The sequence below is a fragment of the Aotus nancymaae genome, unplaced genomic scaffold, assembly GCF_030222135.1.
Source record: "Aotus nancymaae isolate 86718 unplaced genomic scaffold, 86718_ANA_hifiasm-v0.15.2.pri h1tg000008l, whole genome shotgun sequence".
In the NCBI taxonomy this organism is placed as follows: Eukaryota; Metazoa; Chordata; class Mammalia; order Primates; family Aotidae; genus Aotus; species Aotus nancymaae.
In genome coordinates this window covers 3866057-3888085 of record NW_026988419.1, presented here as the reverse complement: position 1 = coordinate 3888085, position 22029 = coordinate 3866057, and the positions used below count along the sequence as shown (strand labels likewise).

General features: G+C 40.6%; 1 protein-coding gene across 10 annotated transcripts in view; it reads left to right on the top strand.

The window, feature by feature from the left end:
* SP100 (SP100 nuclear antigen) overlaps nt 1–22029 on the top strand; it is a 125582-nt gene that overhangs the window by 97455 nt on the left and 6098 nt on the right. For 6 of the 10 annotated variants that reach the window (XM_064372904.1, XM_064372901.1, XM_064372905.1 and 3 more), the window contains 8 exons: nt 1781–1923; nt 3406–3444; nt 7036–7080; nt 18609–18689; nt 19205–19320; nt 20811–20931; nt 21235–21306; nt 21829–21972. In XM_064372904.1, coding sequence (XP_064228974.1) covers nt 1781–1923; nt 3406–3444; nt 7036–7080; nt 18609–18689; nt 19205–19320; nt 20811–20931; nt 21235–21306; nt 21829–21972 — 761 coding nt within the window. Of the gene's footprint in view, nt 1–1780; nt 1924–3405; nt 3445–7035; nt 7081–7164; nt 7423–18608; nt 18690–19204; nt 19321–20810; nt 20932–21234; nt 21307–21828; nt 21973–22029 lie in introns of those variants that run through there. The other 4 variants (XM_064372899.1, XM_064372903.1, XM_064372902.1 and 1 more) reach the window with 4 other exon arrangements.

The window sequence follows — 22029 nt, the reverse complement described above, 5'->3', positions numbered from 1 at the left end:
GGGGTGGAGATCAGAGACAACAAAAGCAAGCTTCCAGGAATCCTCTCCCATGCAGGACTCACTTAATGCTTGCAGCAACAAGCTAAGACAACGCGTGTAAAATGTTATCTACCAGGGAAGCCAGCCTGAGTTTAGGAGTCCAGGGTTTTTACCAGGGGTTAGTCACATAGGCACCCTCTGCCTGGCACATACCAAAATTCCAGATTCCCAGAAGGAAAGCAAGTGTTCAGCATAAACCGTATTGTGTGTGCAAACAGCTTAGGTACCGTGAGCCCTCTTCTTCATTCATGGCTATAGATAAATGCAATTTATTTACATATGTCTGAATATAATGCATCAGGATAGGAAGTTCCAGGGTTACAGAACATTTCAACAAGATTTCTTTGGATAGGCTACCTCAAATTCATTCTTGTAAGAGAATATAAATAAATTGCATTTATTTATAACCATAAATAAGAGGGATTTATCTTTAAAGGGCTTTATCTTTATGGATGAACAATATGTTTATTGATGTCGTTTGTTTGCCCACAGTGAGATCTGGGAATGACAGAACTCTCCTAAAATCAAAATTCCCAAATGCCAATGGCCAGCCTTGCACATAGAAAATGGCCAATCTCACATATAGGCTCTCTAAGAATAGTCTCAGGACCACTATGTTAACTCTTTTTTGTACAGCAATGGCATTTTTACACTTTTAAAATTCATAAAGTATTAGCCTATAAGGCCATCTTTCCTTTCCCTCATGTAAAAGGCCCACAAGACATCCAACTAGCACCCAATACAAGGGCAAGCACCTCATTACTTGGGTGGAAAATGTACACATCTGAGAATCTCAGCATTAACTTTCACAGCCCCATTTCCCATAACATCTGTAAAGCCTCTGCTAAATGGGAAGATAACAGGGTTTAGAATTAGAAGATCTGCAATCAAGTTTCAGCTATACCAAGAGTGTCTGATTCATCTACAGCCAGGTACGCAGTCTCTCTAACCTTGAACTTCCTTCTCTACAAAATCAGAACAATAATATAACTTGCTTCACCGTATTATTATGAGAAAAAAACAGACATAAAATACTTTGCGAATTATAATTGATAATTACAGAACCAGTGTTCATCTGTTGTGATTGACACCCCCCGCACACAATATAGTTCTTTGAGCACCAACAAATACAAATGTTTGCCCCACGACTATGTTGCATCAGCGTAAGTTAACTTCTCCCACTCTATAACATTTTCATAATTACTTTTAATATAAAATAACCATGAGTTCAAAATATGAAACATAATTGATTGTCATTTGCTGAATGAACAACCTGGTAGAAGACAAGGCAGATTCGGCTATAGTAACAGCTTCCACATGGCCACCTGGGAGCCCAAGAGCATGGTAGAGGGCTTTGTACCTCATCCACCTCTCTAAAATTAAGGCTGACTCTACATCAGGTCTCAGAGAAGGGAGGAGAAAGAATTCTGCTCATTCTTTAGGGCCACTCCCCCCATCCACCCCCCGCCTTTGGTATATAGCAAAATACTTTGAAAAGGTAAATGTTGGTAGTAATATGTCTTCTCATTGCATGAAGGTCAAAGAAATATACACACACAACAGAGTCACCTTCTTCTCTGTTCCTTCAGGCTGGGTATGAAGCCCCTGATGTCTGAGAGGAAAATTCAGACTCTACTACTAGGATCCTGAGCCCAAAGCGGGTGGTTCCAGATCCCAGCATGGGGAGGTCAAGTTCAGGTCTTTTCACAGTTGGGGAGCTCACCTTGTCTTGGTCTTACAGGAACCTCAAAGAAGTGTATACAGATTGAGGATAAAAGGTGGTTCACTCTCAGGGAATTTGAAATTGAAGGAGGCCGAGAAGCATCCAAGAATTGGAAGCTAAGCATACGCTGTGGTGGATACACCCTGAAATTCCTGATGGAGGTATTCTAGTGACAAATGGCTGAAATCAAGGATTTAGCTGTCATGCTTCACTAACGCCAAGCTTTAGCAGAATTTCTCAGTGTCCAGAAACTCATCATGACTTCCCCTGCCCAGGTCTCGATGCATACGTTATTACTAACATTCTCATCTGAACATTACCCTGGCTTATATTACAGCTTAATCCTCTAAGTACTTTATTTCTTATCCTTTTGAAGGTCAGGCAGTAAACCGTGGCCTTGACTCTGCCACTAATAAACTGTGCAATTTGGTCACATGAAAGTAACTTAAACTGGATGGGAAGTCTTAAATTGGGGGGGCGGTAAGTGTTAAATGCACACACACACACACACACACACACATATATATCCAGGAGCTACATATACATATGTATGTAGTTTTGGGATATAAAATATTTCAACAAGATTTCTTTGGATAGGCCATCTCAAATTTATTCTTGTAAGAGAATATAAATAAATTTCAGTTTAAAGTAACTTCATTGCTTCTCATGTCAACCCCTTGATGTTACAAAGATACCTGTGTCTTTTGACTCCAAATACAGTGCTTTCTGTTGCACACCCGCAGACAGTCCTTCCTTGTGCCACTCTAACAATTAAAAAAGGGATCTACCAGGCACAGTGGTGCATGTCTGTAGTCCCAGCTACTCAGGAAGCAGGGGCAGGAGAATCACCTGAGCCCAGGAGTTCTGAGCTGTAGTGTGCTATGCCAATTAGGTGTCCACGCTAAGTTCAGCATCAACATAAGAGACCACCAGAGTGCCTAAGGAGAGGTGAACGAGCCCAGGTTAGAAACGGAGCAGGTCAATACTTTCCTGCGGATCAGTAAGAGGATTGTACCTGTGAATAGGCACTGCACTGCACTCCAGCCTGAGCAACATAGCAAGACCCCATCTCTAAAAATAAATGAATAAGTAATATACAAAGTAAAAGATCTTTGATCAGCAAATATTTATTGAACCACATCTAAAGCTATGGAGAGTATACAAACTGTGAGCCCCCACCCAGAAGGAAGGCTGTGCTTTCATAACTGCAGGCCCGGACAGGGTGTCAATGTTCTCACAAGAGACATTGAAAGAGGTGCAATAGTTCAAAGAAGGGAAGGTCATTTCTAGCATTGAGGTTGAGTACCGTTTGGTGGAACTCCTGCACTGAGCTAGTTCTAAAAAGACGAACAACTAGCAAAGCTGTAGAACGGGACATTCTACATACATAGAAAGGACAGCATGCAAATCCACTCCACAATGTGTCAAGAAGCTGGGGGAAAAAGTCATGAGGGCAGAGGAAAGCACCAACATGCTTCCTTTAATCCCTGGAGAATCATGGAATGTGATGTTCATGAAAACGTCTTGAATTTGAGTTAATAGTGTGACATCCAGGTAGGAATATTTAGAAGGCAGTCAGAAACACTAAGCTCACAAAATAAAAGCAAAAACCCATCAAACCACTAATATCTTTTCTTTTTCAGAAACGACGTCTGCCAGAACCACCAACCACAAGAAAAAAGGTGATGATCAAGTGACCTTCTGCCAATGTCTCATCTATTATGTTGTTGATTTTCTATCTCTGTCGCCTTACCATCTTTAAATTGACCCATCATCATAAAATTTGATTTTATAATATGAGCCTTTTGTGATTGCTGCTTTCCAACATTATTCAATGTATAAGTCCAGAGTTCCTTTGAGCATCACAACATTTGAGATAGAGATAGAAACAATCCTCAGAAATAGATTAAAAGACAGAACTGAATCATATGTGTTTTTTAGCAAAAGAGCTAAGTGCCATAATTTTTTTTTTTTAAGACAGCGTCTTGCTCTGTCGCCAGGCTGGAGTGCAGTGGCATGATTTCAGCTCACTGCAACCTCCACCTCCTCGGTTCAAGCGATTCCCCTGCCTCAGCCTCCTGAGTAGCTGGAACTACAGGCACACACCACCACGCCCAGCTAATTTTTATATTTTTGGCAGAGATGGGGTTTCACCATGTTGGCCAGGATGGTCTTAATCTCTTAACCTCGTGATTCGCCCACCTCAGCCTCTCAAAGTGCTGGGATTACAGGCATAAGCTACCATGCTGGGTCATACTTCTTTTGTAGAGGGTCTTGCTCTGTTGCCCAGGCTGGAGTGCAGTAGTGCGATCTCGGCTCACTGCAACCCTCACCTCCCTGGTTCAAACGATTCTTGTGCCTCAGCCTTCCCAGTCACCTGTCTATTTTTTTTGTATTTTTAGTAGAGATGGGGTTTCACCATGTTGGCCAGGCTTGTCTCAAACTCCTGACCTTAAGTGATCTGCCCACCGCAGCCTCCCAAAGGGCTGTGATTACAAGCATGAGCCATCATGCCTGGTGCCATTCTTTAAAAAAAAAAAAAAGATAAGCTGGTGTTGGAAAAATAAGCATGAGTTTGAGATGCACAAAACAATGCATTTAGCATCTACTGCCTTTGCAACCTCAACATAAACACTGGTTGTTTTTCATTGTTTTTTCTGGATTCTATATTTAAGAAATAAATACAAAGCAAAAGTTCCCCTAGAAACATCCGATGGTCACTACAGATGACCTAATGGAGAATTCCTCCTAAAATGTATGTATAGCCATATGTCACACAGGGAAGCAAACACCAAAAAAAACTCTCTCCTTTTCTATTTACCTCACACACACACACACACACACACACACAAGCACGTGTACACACACACACAGAGAGAGAGAGAGAGAGTTCTGCAAGGGAAAAAATTTTTTTGAAAGTTAAAATAATTTATTGAATTTAAAGGAAAAACTCATATTACATTTAAATGAAAGACACTTAGCCTGAATGCAAACCTTATTTTCTAGCTCAGACATTATCTTTTTTTTGTACTTTAAGTTCTGGGGCACATGTGCAGATCTTGCAGGATTGTTGCATAGGTACACACACATGCCATGGTGGTTTGCTGTCTCCATCCCCCCGTCACCTACATCAGACATTTCTCCCAGTGTTGTCCCTCCCCAACCTCCCCAACCCCGTGCTGTCCCTCCCCTAGTCCCCCACCCCCCAACATACCCCAGTGTGTGATATTCCCCTCCCTGTGCCCATGTGTTCTCATTGTTCAATACCTGCATATGAGTGAAAACATGCAGTGTTTGGTTTTCTGTTCTTGTGTCAGTTTGCTGAGAATGATGGTTTCCAGATTCATCCATGTCCCTACAAAGGACACAAACTCATCGTTTTTTATGGCTGCATAGTATTCCATGGTGTATATGTGCCACATTTTCTTTAGCTAGTCTATCGTTGATGGGTGGAAAAATTTTGAAGTGGGAGCCAGAGTATCCTGTGAGGCTGGTGACCTGGAAAATCTTTTCCTTTGTGGAGAGGCCCTTTGGCCCCAGCAAAGGGACTGCACAGACTTCACTTCCATCTGTGAAGGTGAATTCTCCCTCCATGGAAGTCATTTGTGGAGTTGATAGACCAATGGCCTTCATGCTATATATATTCTATGGAAAAATGGTGAGATCACTGATACCGTCCATGGCCTCTCCAAGGCTGGGAATAAGAAAGAACCTGGTGAAGGAAGGAGATGGAAGAATTTCCCTTTTCCTAAGCTCTGACATAGGTGACCTTGGATATTTCTGCCATACCAGGAAGTCACAATCTTTACAGAGCTGGCTCCTGGGGCTACCTGCTCCACTGGTTTTATGACTGGAGACTCGGTGACAAAGCTCTGCAACCACTGTTTTTCTGGAGAGAGACATTATTTGATATAATTATTAAAACCAAACATATCTATCCAGTGCCAGACAGTTGAGGGTGATATAGCCTGGGCTAGTCAATTGAGCTGACCATCTCCCATCCCTTCATCACAGGTGCCCTCTCTCCGCTCCCTGAGGGCCCACAACTCTTAGGTGCTGTGGTGCAATTGCCTCAGTTCTCAGAGCCTCTCTCCAGAGGGTCTGTCTCCCCTCTCCCCTTGGTTTCTAATGCTGTGTCACTCTCAGCACTGCGTGGGAAGTGCTACTGTTGCCAGCTTCCCTGCTTAGAAGTTTTTTGTTAAATCTGCTGGGGATAGTTGAAATACTCCATGATCATAAGATATAAAATTTCAAGCTAATCACTTACTGACTACTAAGAAACCTCCTCTCCTAAGTGACAATTGTGCTCATTTGTTCATGCACTTATGTATCCATTCGACAAACAACTGTGGAGCCACCACAAAGCTCCAGGCGATGGGCTTGGCCAATGAAATAATGCAAAACAAAGAAGGCCAAAAGGATGAACCTTAAAGATTCTGTCAGCCTCACTGTCTTACCTGCGTGATAAGCAATGGGACAGAGTGAGAGATTCTAGCCACTAATATACTATACTTTATCTTAGTCAAAAGGCCAGACTGCTTCCAGCAGGTGGTAATATGGCTACCTTTCTATCATTGTGCCTCAGATCACACTGAGTGGTTTGTCTAAGGCCTCTCTGCCCTGGGCTACTGACAAAAGCTGAAGCAGTCATTGTTCCAGACTGGAAGAAGGCCAAGTCATTCCACAGATACCCAAGGTCAAAGCAAACTCTCAAGATTCAGGAGAAAGTGGAGAGGTGCTTATCTTCAGGAGAAGAGCTATAGCACTGGGGACCTTGGAGGCATTCTGTCTTTAGGGATGTAGCTCTCTGGAGAGCTGCAGAAAGTGGTGGAGTTCTTCTCTGGAACACCTGCATGGCCTCCAGGACTCTGGGCCCTGTGATCACTGGGGACTGTGGAGGAAGGGTCAGAAGATTCCCTTTGCAGCTTCTCTGGATGGAATGACACTTCAAAATTTAGACAAACATGGCTGTCGGCCGCTTGAAGTAGGAGGACCAATAGAGTTGCTCCAGCTCAGTCTCCCTGAATGGCTTCACAGCGGCCTGCCTTGGGTGTGAGAGACAGGAAATGGCATTTGCATTGGGCCAAAATGTCACAGACACATAATTTAGTGCTTTTTTATTCTCCAGTTAGATGTACAGGCCCATAAAAGCAGACATGAAACAAAAGAATGGTTGTGGCATGAATCCTTTAAAAATAAAGAAGTCTGCTCAAATGTGGGGTTAATGAAAAATCACACTCAATATTGTAAGCCAATCTTTCTGTTTTTTTCAGCAGAGAATACTGAAGTCTCACAACAATACCTTAGCTGACCCTTGTGTAAGTATAAATTTCCAACTATGACCCCAAAATAGTTCAGGCATTTCTCCAGACACACTACGACATGACTGCCTTTCCCCAAAGTGTGCTCAGTCTCACTTGGAGTGTGTTGCTGTGTGTGATGAGCAAACAATACCAGATGCATCACCAGATGCAAGCCAGGTAAATGGGTCTGGGATTGGGTGTCTCCGTGCAAAAGCATCCTTGTGTTTCAATAGAAATCTTCTAATTTCCTCATTTCCCATGGAAAGTGAGTATGGGAGGCTGAGCTCTAGATCACTGAGGTCTCCAGAGACAAGTAATGGGCAGGGCTGGCCTGCTGATTAGGGAGAAGGATCAAATGTCAGAGAATAAAAGCATTTTCAAGTAGGTGATGTGGATGGAAAGGAAAATCCCAAATATCTACTTCAAGGTGCAGGCAGAGCTCTGTCGGCCAGAAGGAACAGACTGAGCCAAGCTGTTGAGTTCAAGGTGTGGGCTCTGTCATTAATCCTGCAGAGGAACACACACACAGGAAAAGTGAGTCTCTTGTGAAGCCCCTATTGCTAGTCTGGAGGGAGGTTTAGGCTCAGTGTGCTGAGCTGGTTAGGACAAAAACCATCACCATCTGACAAACGACGAGGCATGTTTACTCTCACTTCTTGACTGGTGCTCAATGATGTACAAAGCTTCTCATTCCACAGGCCCCAGTCAGTATCAACCAAAATTAAGGCTGTTTAGGAATAAATAATTTTTTTGAGGCAGTATCTTGCTGTGTCACCCAGGCTGGAATGCAGTGGTGCAATCACAGCTCATACCAGCCTCAATCTGCTGGGCTTAAGTGAACCTCCCACCTCAGTCTCCCAAGTAGCCAGGACTACAGGTACCTGTCACCACATCAGCTAATTTCTTAAATTTTTGTAGAGCCAGTGTCTTACTATGTTGCCCAGGCTTGTCTTGAACTCCTGAGCTCAAGTGATCCTCCCAGCTCAGCTTCCCAAAGTGCTAGGATTATAGGCATGAGCCACAGTGTTGGCCAGGAAGAAATAATTTGATAATGATTTATTGAAAGCCAAATGTGAGGAGTGACTCAATAAAATACACCAACGAAGTTGGGAGTGTTTGGAGTCCGTTACAAGTTGAAATGCTTTTACAGCAGAGGTCCCCAAACTTTTTGACACCAGGGACCAATTTTGTAGAAGACAGTTTTTTCACGGACCAGGGTGGGGTCGGGGCAGGATGGTTTCAGGATGTTTTAAGCACATTAAAGTTATTCTGCATTTTATTTCTATTATTATAACATTGTAACACATAATGAAAGAATGAAATAATTACACAACTCACCATCAAGGAGAGTCAGTGGGAGCCCTGAGCTTGTTTTTCTGCAACTAAACGGTCCTATCTATGGGTGATGGAAGACAGGGACAGATCATTAGGCATTAGATTCTCATAAGAAGCACACAACCTAGATCCCTCCCACAGTTCACATGTTTGCATTCCTGTAAGAATCTAATGCTGCTGCTGATCTGACATGAGGCAGCAGCGCTCAGGCGGTAATGCGAGCAATGGGGAGCACTGTAAATACAGATGAAGCTTCACTGGCTTGCCCACTGCTCACCTTCTGCTGTGTGGCCCAGTTCCTAACAGGCCATGGATTGGTATAGATCCATAGCCCAGGAGTTGGGGAACCCTGTTTTATAGAAAAGGTTAGGAGAAGAAAGGGACTCCTCACACCAAAGCTGTCCCTTCTCATTGAAGGGTACAATACAGAAGTTACAATTATTGGATACAGATTGCAACATACAGGCTCAAATGTCTCCATGCAGGGCAATCAGTAAACCTCTAAGATTCAGAAATATATCAGTGATCTTTTCAGGGTTGCTGGGTTATGCATTAATCACTGTGTCAACAATTTAAGAGACTCATGATAAGATTCAGGGACAGGATTTCACCATGAATCACAAGACCTTCCCAAGGTGGGTTACTTTGAAAGCATGTTTACTTTTAAACTAAACTGCCAAATGTGTCCTATAGTTATCACATTCCCCTTTCGATCAAAAAAAAATCTTCCCATGGAAGCATCACTGATCAATCTGCCAGGTTAGGGGGATAGATGTTCTTCATTCCTTATCAATGGGAAGGCTTATTCCAGGAAGTCATGTCCCCAAAACCTTATTAGTTGCAGGCAGTCCAGTTTGCTAACACCATGGGGTCATGACACAAGATTACATGCTATTCTCCTGAATGATAAGTCATCTCACTAGGAACATTATTTTGGCCTTAGCCATTAATCTAAAGCAAGCAGAAATGCAAATCATGAGTAACTTAATAGCCAAAAAAAATTACACTATGTTTATTATTAGATTGGCACAAAAAAGTAATTGCGGTTTTCACCATTACTTCTGATGGTGAAAACCGCAATTACTTTTTTGCGCCAACCTAATATTATAATCATAACAACCTGAAGAACATAATAGAATAAGGAAATTAGTCCTAAGGGTAACCAAATGAACAAGTTATCAATTTATAGTTGCTGTTGCTTGTTGAATCATCTCTAGTTTTCAGAATTTCATAATTTGACTTTTCTTGGAAGAAGTAAAACAATGAGAGATACATAACATTAATAACTTGAATAGGAGAAATATAATGCACACAAAAAATTATAATCAAAAAGAGAATTTTTATACAAGAATGGAGGAAAAAAGAACCTATTCCATTGGGAAACCAACTAAGAAAGAAAATTAAACCCAAGTTCCCCTTTAGGGACTTACTATAGCCAGGAAATAATTCAGTCCAAATTTCAAGCAAATAATAATTTTTTTGAAACTCAGAAACAATGGTCAGGGCTAGAATCTAATAACAGGTATGCTATAATTTTCTTCTGAAAAATAATTTTTCTCTCTTTGATCTCCCTTTTCTGCCAAAGAAAAATCATAGGCCAATTTCATTTGCAATATAAGTTTTAGCCTTATTGTACTTGACCTGATTATTTGTACAAAACGCAACAGGAATAGTGATTGTCCATATAGGCTCCTTTTAAGTTGGCTTTGCTGGAGCTTTTTCATAAGACATTTTAGATTATACTTTTAAAAGCTTCTTTAGGCTAGAAAGCCAAGCCAAGGATTCATTATCAGATTACGCCTGTACTACTTGTAAAAACTGGATAAATTCCTCCCTTCTTGAAGTTCCCCAAACACCTCGAGATTTCTGGACCTGTCAGGAAGGGACATCATTTGCCACGAGGTCAAAACCCTACAAGGGAACTGTGTAGACAAGGTACCAGGTCAGCCTTCTTTCAAGTCTATTGGCTCTACAACGCCAATTTCAATCCCTCAAAACAATCTCGTCATATTTTAAAATATGACACTCTAGTCAAAGCTTTGGTAAAATAATCAGTGTTTCCAATCTGTCCTGTTACAAAAAAAAAACAGATTATTATTAAACTTATGCGGATAACCATTGCCATAAAATAAGAATGTTTACGAATAGTTTCCAGATTATGGAGAATTCAAGTAGAGAGAGAAATGCAACTGTTTGGGTTTGGCTTACAAAAGTAAACTTTCCCTAATTGCTGTCAGACATAAATGACTTAAAAGAAAGAGAAGTTTTCTTGACTTTTGAATGTTTCAAACAGAAAGTCATAAAAGTCACATTAGTCCTCTCATGTAATTCTTATTCTGCTGGTGTTGGGTTAGCAATCTTCTGAAGACATCAGTGTTTCATTAGAGTTCTGAAAGTTCTTATTTCTCCTAACCATATGATCTCCAAAGTTATCAGAAACCTATATTCAATAGTATTTGATAGAGTCTTTTCCATAACAATAGCAATTTTGGATTATAGTTGACTTCAAATGCTTATAAAGAAATATTTAAAACAATAACTGTTGATGTCAAAAACTTAGAATAGCCATGGTTAAAATCTGATAGAAGTTTCCAATTGACAAGAAATTTAGATGCTTTGATTATGTGCAGCATTCTAAGATAACAACCAGAATCATGACTAACAGTGTCACATTAAAACTATTAGATTTTTACAAACGTTATATAATCTTTAGGATATTCACATTAATAATATCTATACAAATATGACTTTAGAAAAGATTTAACATAATCAAAATTATGACTGATAACAGATTTTTATAAATTTATATAATTTGGGAACATTTTATCAATAAATACTCAGAAGTGTAACTGAAAGGAGATCTAGTGTCACATATCATTTCATAGTTCTCCCATACAATTTGCCAAATCAGTCTAATCATTTAACATCTCTGCAAGAGGAGAGTTACATTCTTTGAGACTCCTCAGGGGTCCGACTGGAAAATACCAAAGTGAGCTTTAGGCCAAAAAAGCTTAATTTAGGATTTTGATCTTGCAGAAACCTGCCAAAGATGTCAAAAGGTATAAAACACTTGATTGAAATGGAATCACAGATCATTGTAAAATGATAATTATTCTTTTAACCAGAGCAATAATCAAAAGACTTCAAAAGCAATACAGAAAGTTACATGGATGTAAAAATCTTAGCCCTTTTAAAGCTCAGTTTTCTTGAGTAATCAAAAACTTAATAAAGACAATACAGAAACTTTCTTAATAAAAATAAGTTTTTGGCTAGGCATGGTGGCTCACACCCGTAATCCCAGCACTGGGGGAAGCTGAGGCAGGTGGATCACCTGAAGTCAGAAATTTGAGACCATCCTGGTTAACATGGTGAAACTCTGTCTCTCCTAAAAATGCAAACAAACAAAAAAATTAACCAGGTGTGGTGGCATATGCCTGTAGTTCCAGATACTCACGTGACTTAGGCAGGAGAATCGCTGGAGCCCAGAAGGCAGAGGTTGCAGTGAGCTGAGATTGCACCACTGCACTCTAGCCTGGGTGACAGAGTGAGAGAGTGAGACTCCATCTCAAAAAAAAAAAAAAGTTTTAAAGGGAAAGAGATTTCAGAATTAAAAATTAGCACCACTTTTAATTTTATTAAAAGCAAAGCAATATTTTAAGCAAATCTTGTTTTTCTAACACAGGGAACCAAGATTTTTGTTTTTTATTAGTGTATTTTTAATATCAAATATCAATCTTTTCAAAGACTTATTTTCTTTTCATTATAGCCGACTTGATTATATACAAAATTTATTTCATAAGTTTTCTTTTCACAAACCTTATGACTTACACAGATTGTTTATGAAATGCTTGGACTTTTTGCTTTTCCCTGTACTTTCTTAAATAACTACACATTTTATGCTAGAACAAAAAATTCACCATACAGGACTTTTTTTTCATGCAAAATTATTCTCTTTTAACCTACCTTGCCAAAAATATTCATAACTTTCTTCACTTCTCTCTCTCTTTCTTATGGTCCTGTTCTATATTGCTCCTTATTTTAAAGCAATCTTAAATAACCCCTGAATTAGACACAATTACTTTTTCTCAGTAAAGAACATATTTTTAAGCCTTCTTATAATTTTCTGTCATCAAAAACACATCTTGCTTTTTTGACACATTTTAAACATAGAATTATATATATTAATTAGAATGTTTAAACTTTCAGTAACGTTAAATTTTATTGAAAACCTAGGAAACAAAAAACTTGAATTGTCTGTCACATAACACTCTTACAAATGAGAGCTCTTTTATAATTTTTAGAAACATTATTCCATAACAAAAACTTTTTTATCTTAATTGGAAATGGCCCAGACATTTGATGAGCATCTATTTTTGAATTTAATTTAGCAAAACTTTAATGTTATAAATTACATTAAATGTGTATATGTTTATCCTATTTACATGTTCTTTATTTATTTTTAACAGTTGATCTAGATTACTTATGAAAACTGATATATTAGACAAAAGTAGTCATCATTTCAATTTATTTTCCTGTCAACCATTTTTATAGCCTGTGAATATCAGATGTTCACTTAAGTAAGAACCTTAAAGTTAACTATATGGGTATTTTGCTGATTACTTAGGAGATAGTTGTTTTTACTAAAGCAAAAATATTTAATTAGTCATACTTATCAAAAAAGATTTATTCAAGTCATGTGAACTTAGAAAATATTTGGGATTAATAATTCATGAGCATTAATGTATTTATAAGTCAATCTGGTACATCATAGAGATTTTATAGCTTTGATTTTAAAATTTTGGTCATGAATCAGGTAAAATTCACTAGTTTAAAAGGAGAATTAAATTAAATTGTGCCTTTGAAAATACGACAAGTTAAAGTTATCTGTCCCACATGACCAAAGCCTTTACTGAGTATAGCAATTTTATATCTCAAACACAGAGAAAGAAAGAATTGAATCCTTCTATAAGGCCAATGAAGTTTTACATCTCCAAGGGACTGAAGTCCAGCAGGGCATTTGAAGGGTATAGTCTGATATTGGGTAAAGGGTGTAATTGGTCTTACTTCCACTTTAATGGAGGTGGTTGAATATATTTTACCAATGTCAGTGGGAGATTGGGAGAATAAATGATCCAGCAGAGCTTGCAATAACTCATCTATGTCAGTCATTAGTCTTGGTTCGGAAAAAAATTGTTGGATCTGTATTGTGATAATTTTAGTAGTTTCATTTTCTTTTGTTTTCTTTTTTTTAATAATTTATTTATTTTACTTTAGGTGCATACTATATCTGGCGTTTCTCCCCATGTTATCCCTCCCCACCCCCCATTGTCTCTCCCCTACCCCTCTCAATTGTCCCCCGTGTATGATGCTCCTCTCCTTGAGTTCACGTGGTCTCATTGTTCAATTTTCATTCTTTAGTTATTCTGTTTGCTTCTCTGTTCTAAATTTAAATACATTTTCCCCTTTTGAGAGAAAAAAAAGTGTGTATTGTGACATTCCAAAAATCCCTACCTAAAGCCTATGGGAGCCAAGAGAACAAGCAGAAAGGAACAAATTCAGATAAGGAAGAATATGAAGTCACAGGGGTAGAAGGAGGAGGAGCAGTTGGAAGTGAAAGGGAGAAAGCTTTTGAAGTCTTTTTCAAATCAGAAATAGTGTGAAATAGCCTTTTGCTTTTCTCTTCAACAAAGGCCATTTTTTCCCCATAATTTCTTTTAGGAGCATCTCACTGCATTGGAAGTAAGTCAATCTGTCTGATTCTAAAACCAACCTTTTTCAATTGTGCATGGCAATACATCAGCTTAGGCATTTTCAAAAAATCCTCATATTGTCCACTGCTGCTTATGACCATTCAGGGTTACATGGGTCCAATTATCTAAGTACTTGGAAGAAGAAGGACCCTAAGGATTATAGATCAAATCAGTTGGTGCTGATAGAGGCAGTGTACCCTCAGTCATGGAAGACACATTTTCCATCTTGGTTTGTTTTGAGTGAGACAAATAATATAGTGAATCAAGTGTGGTGATTTTAAATTTTTCTTCCCCAAAATTTCACTCAACAGGCTAAAAATATTCTCTTACATGTCTGTGACTCCAGAGTCACCTCCAAAGAAGTTTCAGGTATTCATGGGGAAGAGATAATCAATTTTTATGAAGCCTGCCAGCTGAGCAAAAAGTTAACAATGTGGGGATTTTCCTGTGAGACTGCTCCGTGTTGTGGGGGCTATGCCCTGACACCTCTGCTATTTTGGGTTTCCTAAAAGCCATTTGGTCATAGACAGAGAACATTTCTTAACTTTGGTCATAGACAGAGATCATTTCTTAATTTTGGAGCAGGAGTGCCCTCCCCCAGGCACTCAGAAAGGAGAAAGCTAAGGAAAGGTTTTCCTATCTCAAACCTTCAGAGAAACAATTTGCAGAGCTCCTATTTTACACTTCCCTAGGATTCAACAAAATCTCCTGTCTAGCCCAGGAGAAAACCAACTTCAAAAAACCAGAAATTCCGCCAGGACGGGAAGTTCATTGATTTTGGGAGGAACTCATCTGCAAAAATCAGCCAGGGCATCTGAGTTCAGGAACACAATGTATTCATTGCCAGTACCTGCACAAAGGTCAGAAGCTGCACTATGTGGTCCAGGGAGATCATTCCAAAATTCTGCCAAAATTCTACACCGGAAAGTTGACCAAAATTAAGCCTGTTGAGAAAGAAATAATTTGATAACAGTTTATTGAAAGCCCAAATGTGAGGATCAACCTAAGAAAACAGACCAACAAAGTTGAAAGTGTTTCAGAGTCTGTTACAAGTTTGAATGCTTTTGTAGGTAGGGTCAGGAGAAGGAAGAGGGACTCCTCACGCCAGAATTGTCCTTTCTCATTGGAGGATACAATATATATACAATCTGATCATTGGATTCAGATTGCAACATACAGGCTCAAATGTCTTCATGTAAGACAATCGGTAAAACTTTATGATTCAGAAATAAGTCAGAACTCTTTCCAGGGTCAATGGGGTATGCATTAATCAGTGTGTAAACAATTTGAGGATCTCATCATGAGATTCAGGGACAGGATTTAACCATGAATCACAAGACCTTCCCAAGGTAGGTTAATTAGGGAAGTCTGTTTACTTACAAATTAAACTGTCAAAAGTGGCATGTAGGTTTTCACTGTCCTTTCTCTGCTTGCCATGTGGATGCAGAGAAAAGGGGGTCTGCTGAACCTGAAACTGACCAATTGTCCTGTAGAACTGATGTTTATAGTTTCTTTTGAATAAACATGAAAATTGAGCCCCCAGTTTTGAAACCTCAGAAAGGTCCATTTGTCTTATCTGAGGTCCCTTCGCAGGAGACCAACCATCAGGCCTCTCAGATTGTATCATGGAGCTGAAATTCACCAGGTCACCACATCTGGACAATGTGATCCAGACCCCTCACCCCCCATGGCTGCCTGACTACCTGTTTCTTGTTGACATATTCTTTTCTTTACCCCTAATTCCTGCTTTCCTTCATGTAGTTACATTTCTGCCCTATAAAATCCTCACTTTAGTCAGTTAGGGAGATGGATTTGAGACTGATCTCCCATATCCTTGGCTGTAGCACCTGATTAAAGCCTTCTGCCTTGGCGATACTTGTTGTCTCAGTGATTGGCTTTCTGTGCAGTAAACAGCTGGACCTAGATCAGGGTGTTTCAATAAGAGATTTTGATTCCCCAACAGGAAACATGTTGTTTGTGGCTTAGCTGCCATGGGCCGTGAGTCTCAGAGGCCCTCCTAAGCAGCTGCCCACTCAGTTGTGACTAGAGTGAATTTTGGTTTCTCTCTGACCCTGCTGCTCCTGGCCCCAGTCATATTCTTGATTGCCTAGAAAGAACAGCCTTTGAAATTTTACATCTGCATCTGGATAGATGAGTGTCCTTTGTGGGCAGAGACAGCAAGATCTGCTCTTCTCTATTGGGGAACATTTTGAAGGAATTTCCATTTGCAGGTTGAAAAAACCCAAATGACTGAGAGAGGGAAGCACCCTGATTGTTTTGGTATGGAGTTTCTTGATGGCTTGTTTGTAATTGTGTGTGTGTCCCAGCAACTGAGTGTTCATTGCAGGTTTCAGACAGTGGGATTGGCTCCTCTTGATTTGGGAAACTCCAAAGGAATTTCTGTTTACAGGTTGAAAAAGTCCAACCGATGGAGAGAGGAAAGCACCTTGACTGTTTTAGTTGGAACAGTCTTGGGGCATGTTTGTTGTGGCAGCAGATGGATCACTGCATTTTGGTGATTGTGTGTGTGTCAATATAGTTGAATTAGAATTTGATAAACTAATATTCTTTTGCAATATTGTTTAACGCCAATATTCTTTGGAATTTGGAGTTTCATCATGTTGGCCTGCTGGTCTCAAACTCCCAACCTCAAATGATCCACCTGCCTCAGCCTCCCAAAATGCTGGCCCCAGTGTTCTTTGGAGTCTGGGGAGATTTGGCCTTTAAAAATCAAACTTCCATGAAAACCGCTTCACCCAAAATTTTGGTGCACAGCCTTCACTGGATTACCTGCCAAGGCGAAGTTTAGCCATGTTAACATGTTTGTAGACTGGTGAGTTTGTATTGCTATCTCATGGCTAGAATTATTTTGTTCATGTGTATACACATTTAGATGTGTTCATGTGTATGTACCTTTATTATGTTATATATATGCCTACCAAATTGATTTATTAAAGAAAAAGTGCTGGCCAGGCATGGTGACTCATGCCTATAATCCTAGCACTTTGAGAGGCCAAGACAGGTGGGTTGCTTGAGCTTAGACATTCGAAACCAGCCTGGACAACATGGTGAAAAACCTCATCTCTATGAAAAATATAAATAAATAAAAATAAAAGAGTGTTCATTAATTAAGTTCAAAATATTTTTCAAGTTCATATGACTTAAGAAAATCTTTAATAAACAAGCTGGCTTTACAATTACTGGTAAAATAGGCCCAGCACGGTGGCTTAAGCCTGTAATCCCTGCACTTTGGGAGGCTGAGGCAGGTGGCTCACCTGAGGTCAGGAGTTCAAGACCAGCTGGCCAACATAGAGACAACCTGTCTCTACTAAAAATACAAAAATTAGCTAGGTGTGGTGGTGGGTGCCTGTAATTCCAGCTATTCAGGAGGCTGAGGCAGGAGAATCACTTGAACCTGGGAGGTGGAGGTTGCAGTGAGCTGACACAATGCCATTTCACTGCAGCCTGAGTGACAAAAGCAAGACTCCATCTCAAAAAAAAAAAAAAAAAATTATCAGTAAAATAAAAATAGAAATGTCTTCAGAATTGTTAGCATAAATTTCTCTCTGGGTTTTATATTTGTCTCTGCTAGATATTTTGAGGTGTCAGAGTTTGGCACAGAAGGTTATAAAACTATAAACCAGCCATGTGTGCTGGCTCATGCTTGTAATCCTAGCACTTTCGGAGGCTGAGGTGGGTGGATCACCTGAGGTCAGGAGTTCAAGACCAGCCTGACCAACATGGTGAAACCCTGTTCCTACTAAAAATACAAAAAAAAAAAAAAAAAAATTAGCCAGGCATGGTGGTGGACACCTGTAATCCCAGCTACTCAGGAGGCTGAGGCAGGAGAATCACTTGAACCCGGGAGGCAAACGTTGCAGATCGTGCCATTGCACTCCGGCCTGGGTGACAAGAGTGAGACTCTGTCTCAACAACAACAACAAAAAAATTAATTTAAAAAAAACAACTATAAACCCAGCCAAACAAAATGATCTTTCTTTTAATAAGAAAGACTAATGTAATGTTGTTGATTTAATGAAAACACTTGAATCTTCTGAGTTATTGGTGAAAACACCCATGTAGTTAATTTAAGGTTCTTACTTAGGTGAACGTTTGAAATTCACAGGTTATAAAATGGTTAACAAGGAAATGATGCATAAATAATCTAACAAACCACTGAGTCTCATCTGTTACAACAAAAAGGAGAAACAGTTACAAGGTCCCACACCAGGGCAAGCCCAGGCACTCCCTGTGGAGATGTGACCAAGGAATGGCTCCAAATAGGCCACTCAAATTCTGCCACTGAAAGGGAACACATGGGCAAGATATATCTTATAGCCTAGAATTTTCTCATATATGTGACTTTAGTCTCTTCTTTGTATAGTGACTTTGTAGATGAAGAGAAATTATCACACTTTACATGCCAAGTTGACTAAGTCATGGGGTCTCTTCCTCCAGGTTCCCAGAGCAAAAAGCAAAAAGCCTTGTACTCCCTGGTGCCCACCTGATCATCTTGCCCATGGATTTTCCCTCCCAGAGGTACTGCTGCAGGCCCAGAGCCCTCCAAGCAGAGAACTGACATCCAGGAACTCCTCCCCAAGCCCTTTCTTCAACTCATTTCTGCTTATGGCAAGAGTGTGGGTTGCAGTGATATCTCAGAAGTTTATTTCATCATATTAATTTGTCAGTAAATCACGCTTTGACAAGTCAGTTTAAAGAATACAACATAGACAGCTAGAAAAGACACTATTTCTGGGCCCGGTTTTGCCAGCTGTATAATAAATTGATCAAACTATCTCTAATTCATCCTATTTTTGTCACTAGTCATGTCAGAATCTGTTTTCATAAACAAAACTTTTCTGACCTGACACACAACCTTTATCTCCTGAACTTTTCCGCAGACCAAAATGTTTTCTGAGATCTCCACTCAGTAATCCTTAATATTTCGAGGAGAGAAATTTACAAGTGTGCCCTTGATACATAAAAAGGTCACATGTTCTAGGGTCCCAGGGTCTCACTGATTTCAGTGATGTCTACCTTATCTCCCCTTCTAGCTGAAAAATTCAAATATTTGTACGGTGTGCAACAAAGGGGGAACGCTGTTTTGCTGTGACACTTGCCCACGATCCTTTCATGAACACTGCCACATCCCGCTTGTGGAAGCTAAGAAGTGAGTAAGACGTGTTCCCTTCCCTGAGCCCTTCCTTCTTGTGGTACAGCTCCTCCCACCACTTATGCATACTCTGTAGAGTTTCCGTCCCTGGTTACGTGTGTCTTGATGCGTAAGGAGCATGCTCCTTGGTATCAGGATCCACAAGTATTATTCAAAGCTGTTGAACAGTGTTGGCAGCAGCAGATTAATGGGAAGCAAAAACTCTTCGAGTAGTTATTGGGTGCAATAGTAAGAGGTGTCAACCTCCACCTCCCCTACTTGGCTCCCAGACTCATGCCCTCTGATGGGGTGATGCCATCATACACTGCCAGCTGGTTTAAAGGATATGCCATCTGCTGTGAGACCATCACACAGCAGGTAAAGCCAGTGCTGCAGCAGTCTATCAAGCCAACTGACTCAGTCACAGGTCACATGTCGAGACCTGTGAATTCTGCAGGTATGAGTCCCCTGCCCACTTCCTTTCCTATAAAATGTCCCTTTGGATAGAGGTGATGGTGTGCAGGATACCATGGAGATTGATAAGATGCTCTGTGAGTGGTGTCGTGGACAGAATTATTAAGGCTGAGAGGATGATCTCTACCAGGAATGTATCTGTCTCTATGAGGGCAGAGCATTACCCTTTCATAATGGAGGAAGCTAATGTGATCCACCTGCTCCCAGGGTGTCATCTCAGGGGATCAGCATAAACTTCTGCTTTTGACCAGTTGGGGAATCTGCAGAGGCGGAAGAAAAATCAGCTTTTTGTTGAACCCATGGATAGACCCCATTTCTGCACCAGAGATGCAAAGTGTTCTCAAAGGAGCACTTCATAATAGGCTCCTTGAGCAAGCACTACATGGCCAAGGAGATGCTGGCATCACTAGGATGGGTCATTGTGCTTGCCTGATTATCAAGAGCCTTCTAGCACAGACAGCCTGGTAGAAAAGGTTGGAGAATGAATCTTGGAGCACATGGAAGATACCTGACACCCTGTCCAGAGATTTCCTTTTCAAGAAGTTTCTGCAGCACAGATTCTAGGTATAAGATATGGCAGGGCCAAGGGAGAGGGCCTATAGCCTGTGCTCTGTGCTTACTCAGTAAAGTTGAGAAACAAGACCTTGTTTTCTGATTTTTCTATGATCTGATTGACTCATTGAGGCCCAATACTGTGCTTAAGGCATTCATTTCCAATAATTGATTGGCAAACAGGGCTCACTATTAAGTTTCCGGTGGCTCAGATGGGGACCCCAAGTTTTGAGGTGAATGAGATTCCATCACTTACTGGGCACTTCACCCAACAGATGATCACCCCTGCTACCAATATCGGTGGGAGGTCACGCCTTTGGCTATTGAATCCAAATGGGGCTCTAGTGCAGAGGCCTCCAAGAAAGAAGTTGGATACAAGGTGGAAACCACCAGTCATTCCTGAGCAGAGGATTTGAACAACTGTAGGAATGGCGACTGATTCACAGAACTTGCCATTGCTCACTTTATGCCCAATCTCTTAGGGACCCGTGGAGTTGCATCTTCTGCAGGATGAAGGCTATTCAGGAAAGATGCCCAGAAAGGCAACCATGCCATCAGGAATCTGAAGTCCTGATGAGGGAGATGCTGCCCGAGGAGCAGTTGGTGAGTTAAAAACATGAACTGAAGCCTCCTTCTTTCTGTTCACCTGGGCAGGAGAAGCACAGTCTTGAAAAGAGCTCAAGGAATGGAGCCAAAAGGCAAACTGCTGGCCCATGGTGTGCTTTCCTTCATGACATAACACTAAATTTCATATTCCAAAGAAAATTCCCCTGTCCAAAAAAAATTGCCATTCCATGTTTGTTTCAGAGTCCACAGGTTTGGGAGTCACGTGTTCTCCTTGGGAATGCATATGAGCTCTTTCTCTCTGAACTGCATTTAACTTGAAATGTCCTCCATCTTTTGCAGAAATGTGAATTCCTTCTCTTGAAGGTCTACTGTGATTCAAAAAGCCCCTTTTTTGCCTCAAAACCATATTATGTAAGTAACAGCCAAAAAAAAAAAAGCTTAAACTGGCATTTTTCAGATCTGTGATCTGAATTCCATGGTACCAGGTGCCATTCTCTTTGCCTTTTTGATGAGTTTTTAGTTCAGGCTACTATAAAAATTTATCATAGATTAGGTGGCTTAAACCACAGAAATGTTTTTCTCACAGTTCTGGAGGTTACAAGTCCAAGATCAGGGTGACAGACAGCTGGGTCAGGTTCTGGAGAGGGCTGCCTTTTAGGTTGCAGAGAGCCACCTGCTCCTGAGTGGCAGAAAGAGACGGAGAGAACTCTCTGGAGTCTCTTTTACAAGAGCCCTAATCCTATTTATGAGGGCTCCACCCTTCTTAACTCATGACCTCCCAAAGGCCCCACCTCCTAGCACCTTCGCAGGGGGGTTAGGGTTTCAACCTACAAATGGGGCAGCCAACAAACCTTTATTCCATAATAGTGGGAGTCTATGGGAGGCAGACTTGGCACTAGGCTGATAACCTCACTTTGGTCCTTTTCTCAACAGAACAGAGAGGGGTCTCGGGGCCCACAGAAGCCCATGTGGTTAAACAAAGTCAAGAGAAGACTGAATGAGCAGGTGTACTCCCGAGTGGAGGAGTTCGTGCAGGATATGCGTCTCATCTTTCATAACCACAAGGAATTTTACAGCGTGAGTGGCTCTCCCTGCTTCCTTTTCTCTTCTTTAAAGTCACTTTCCCTCTCATCT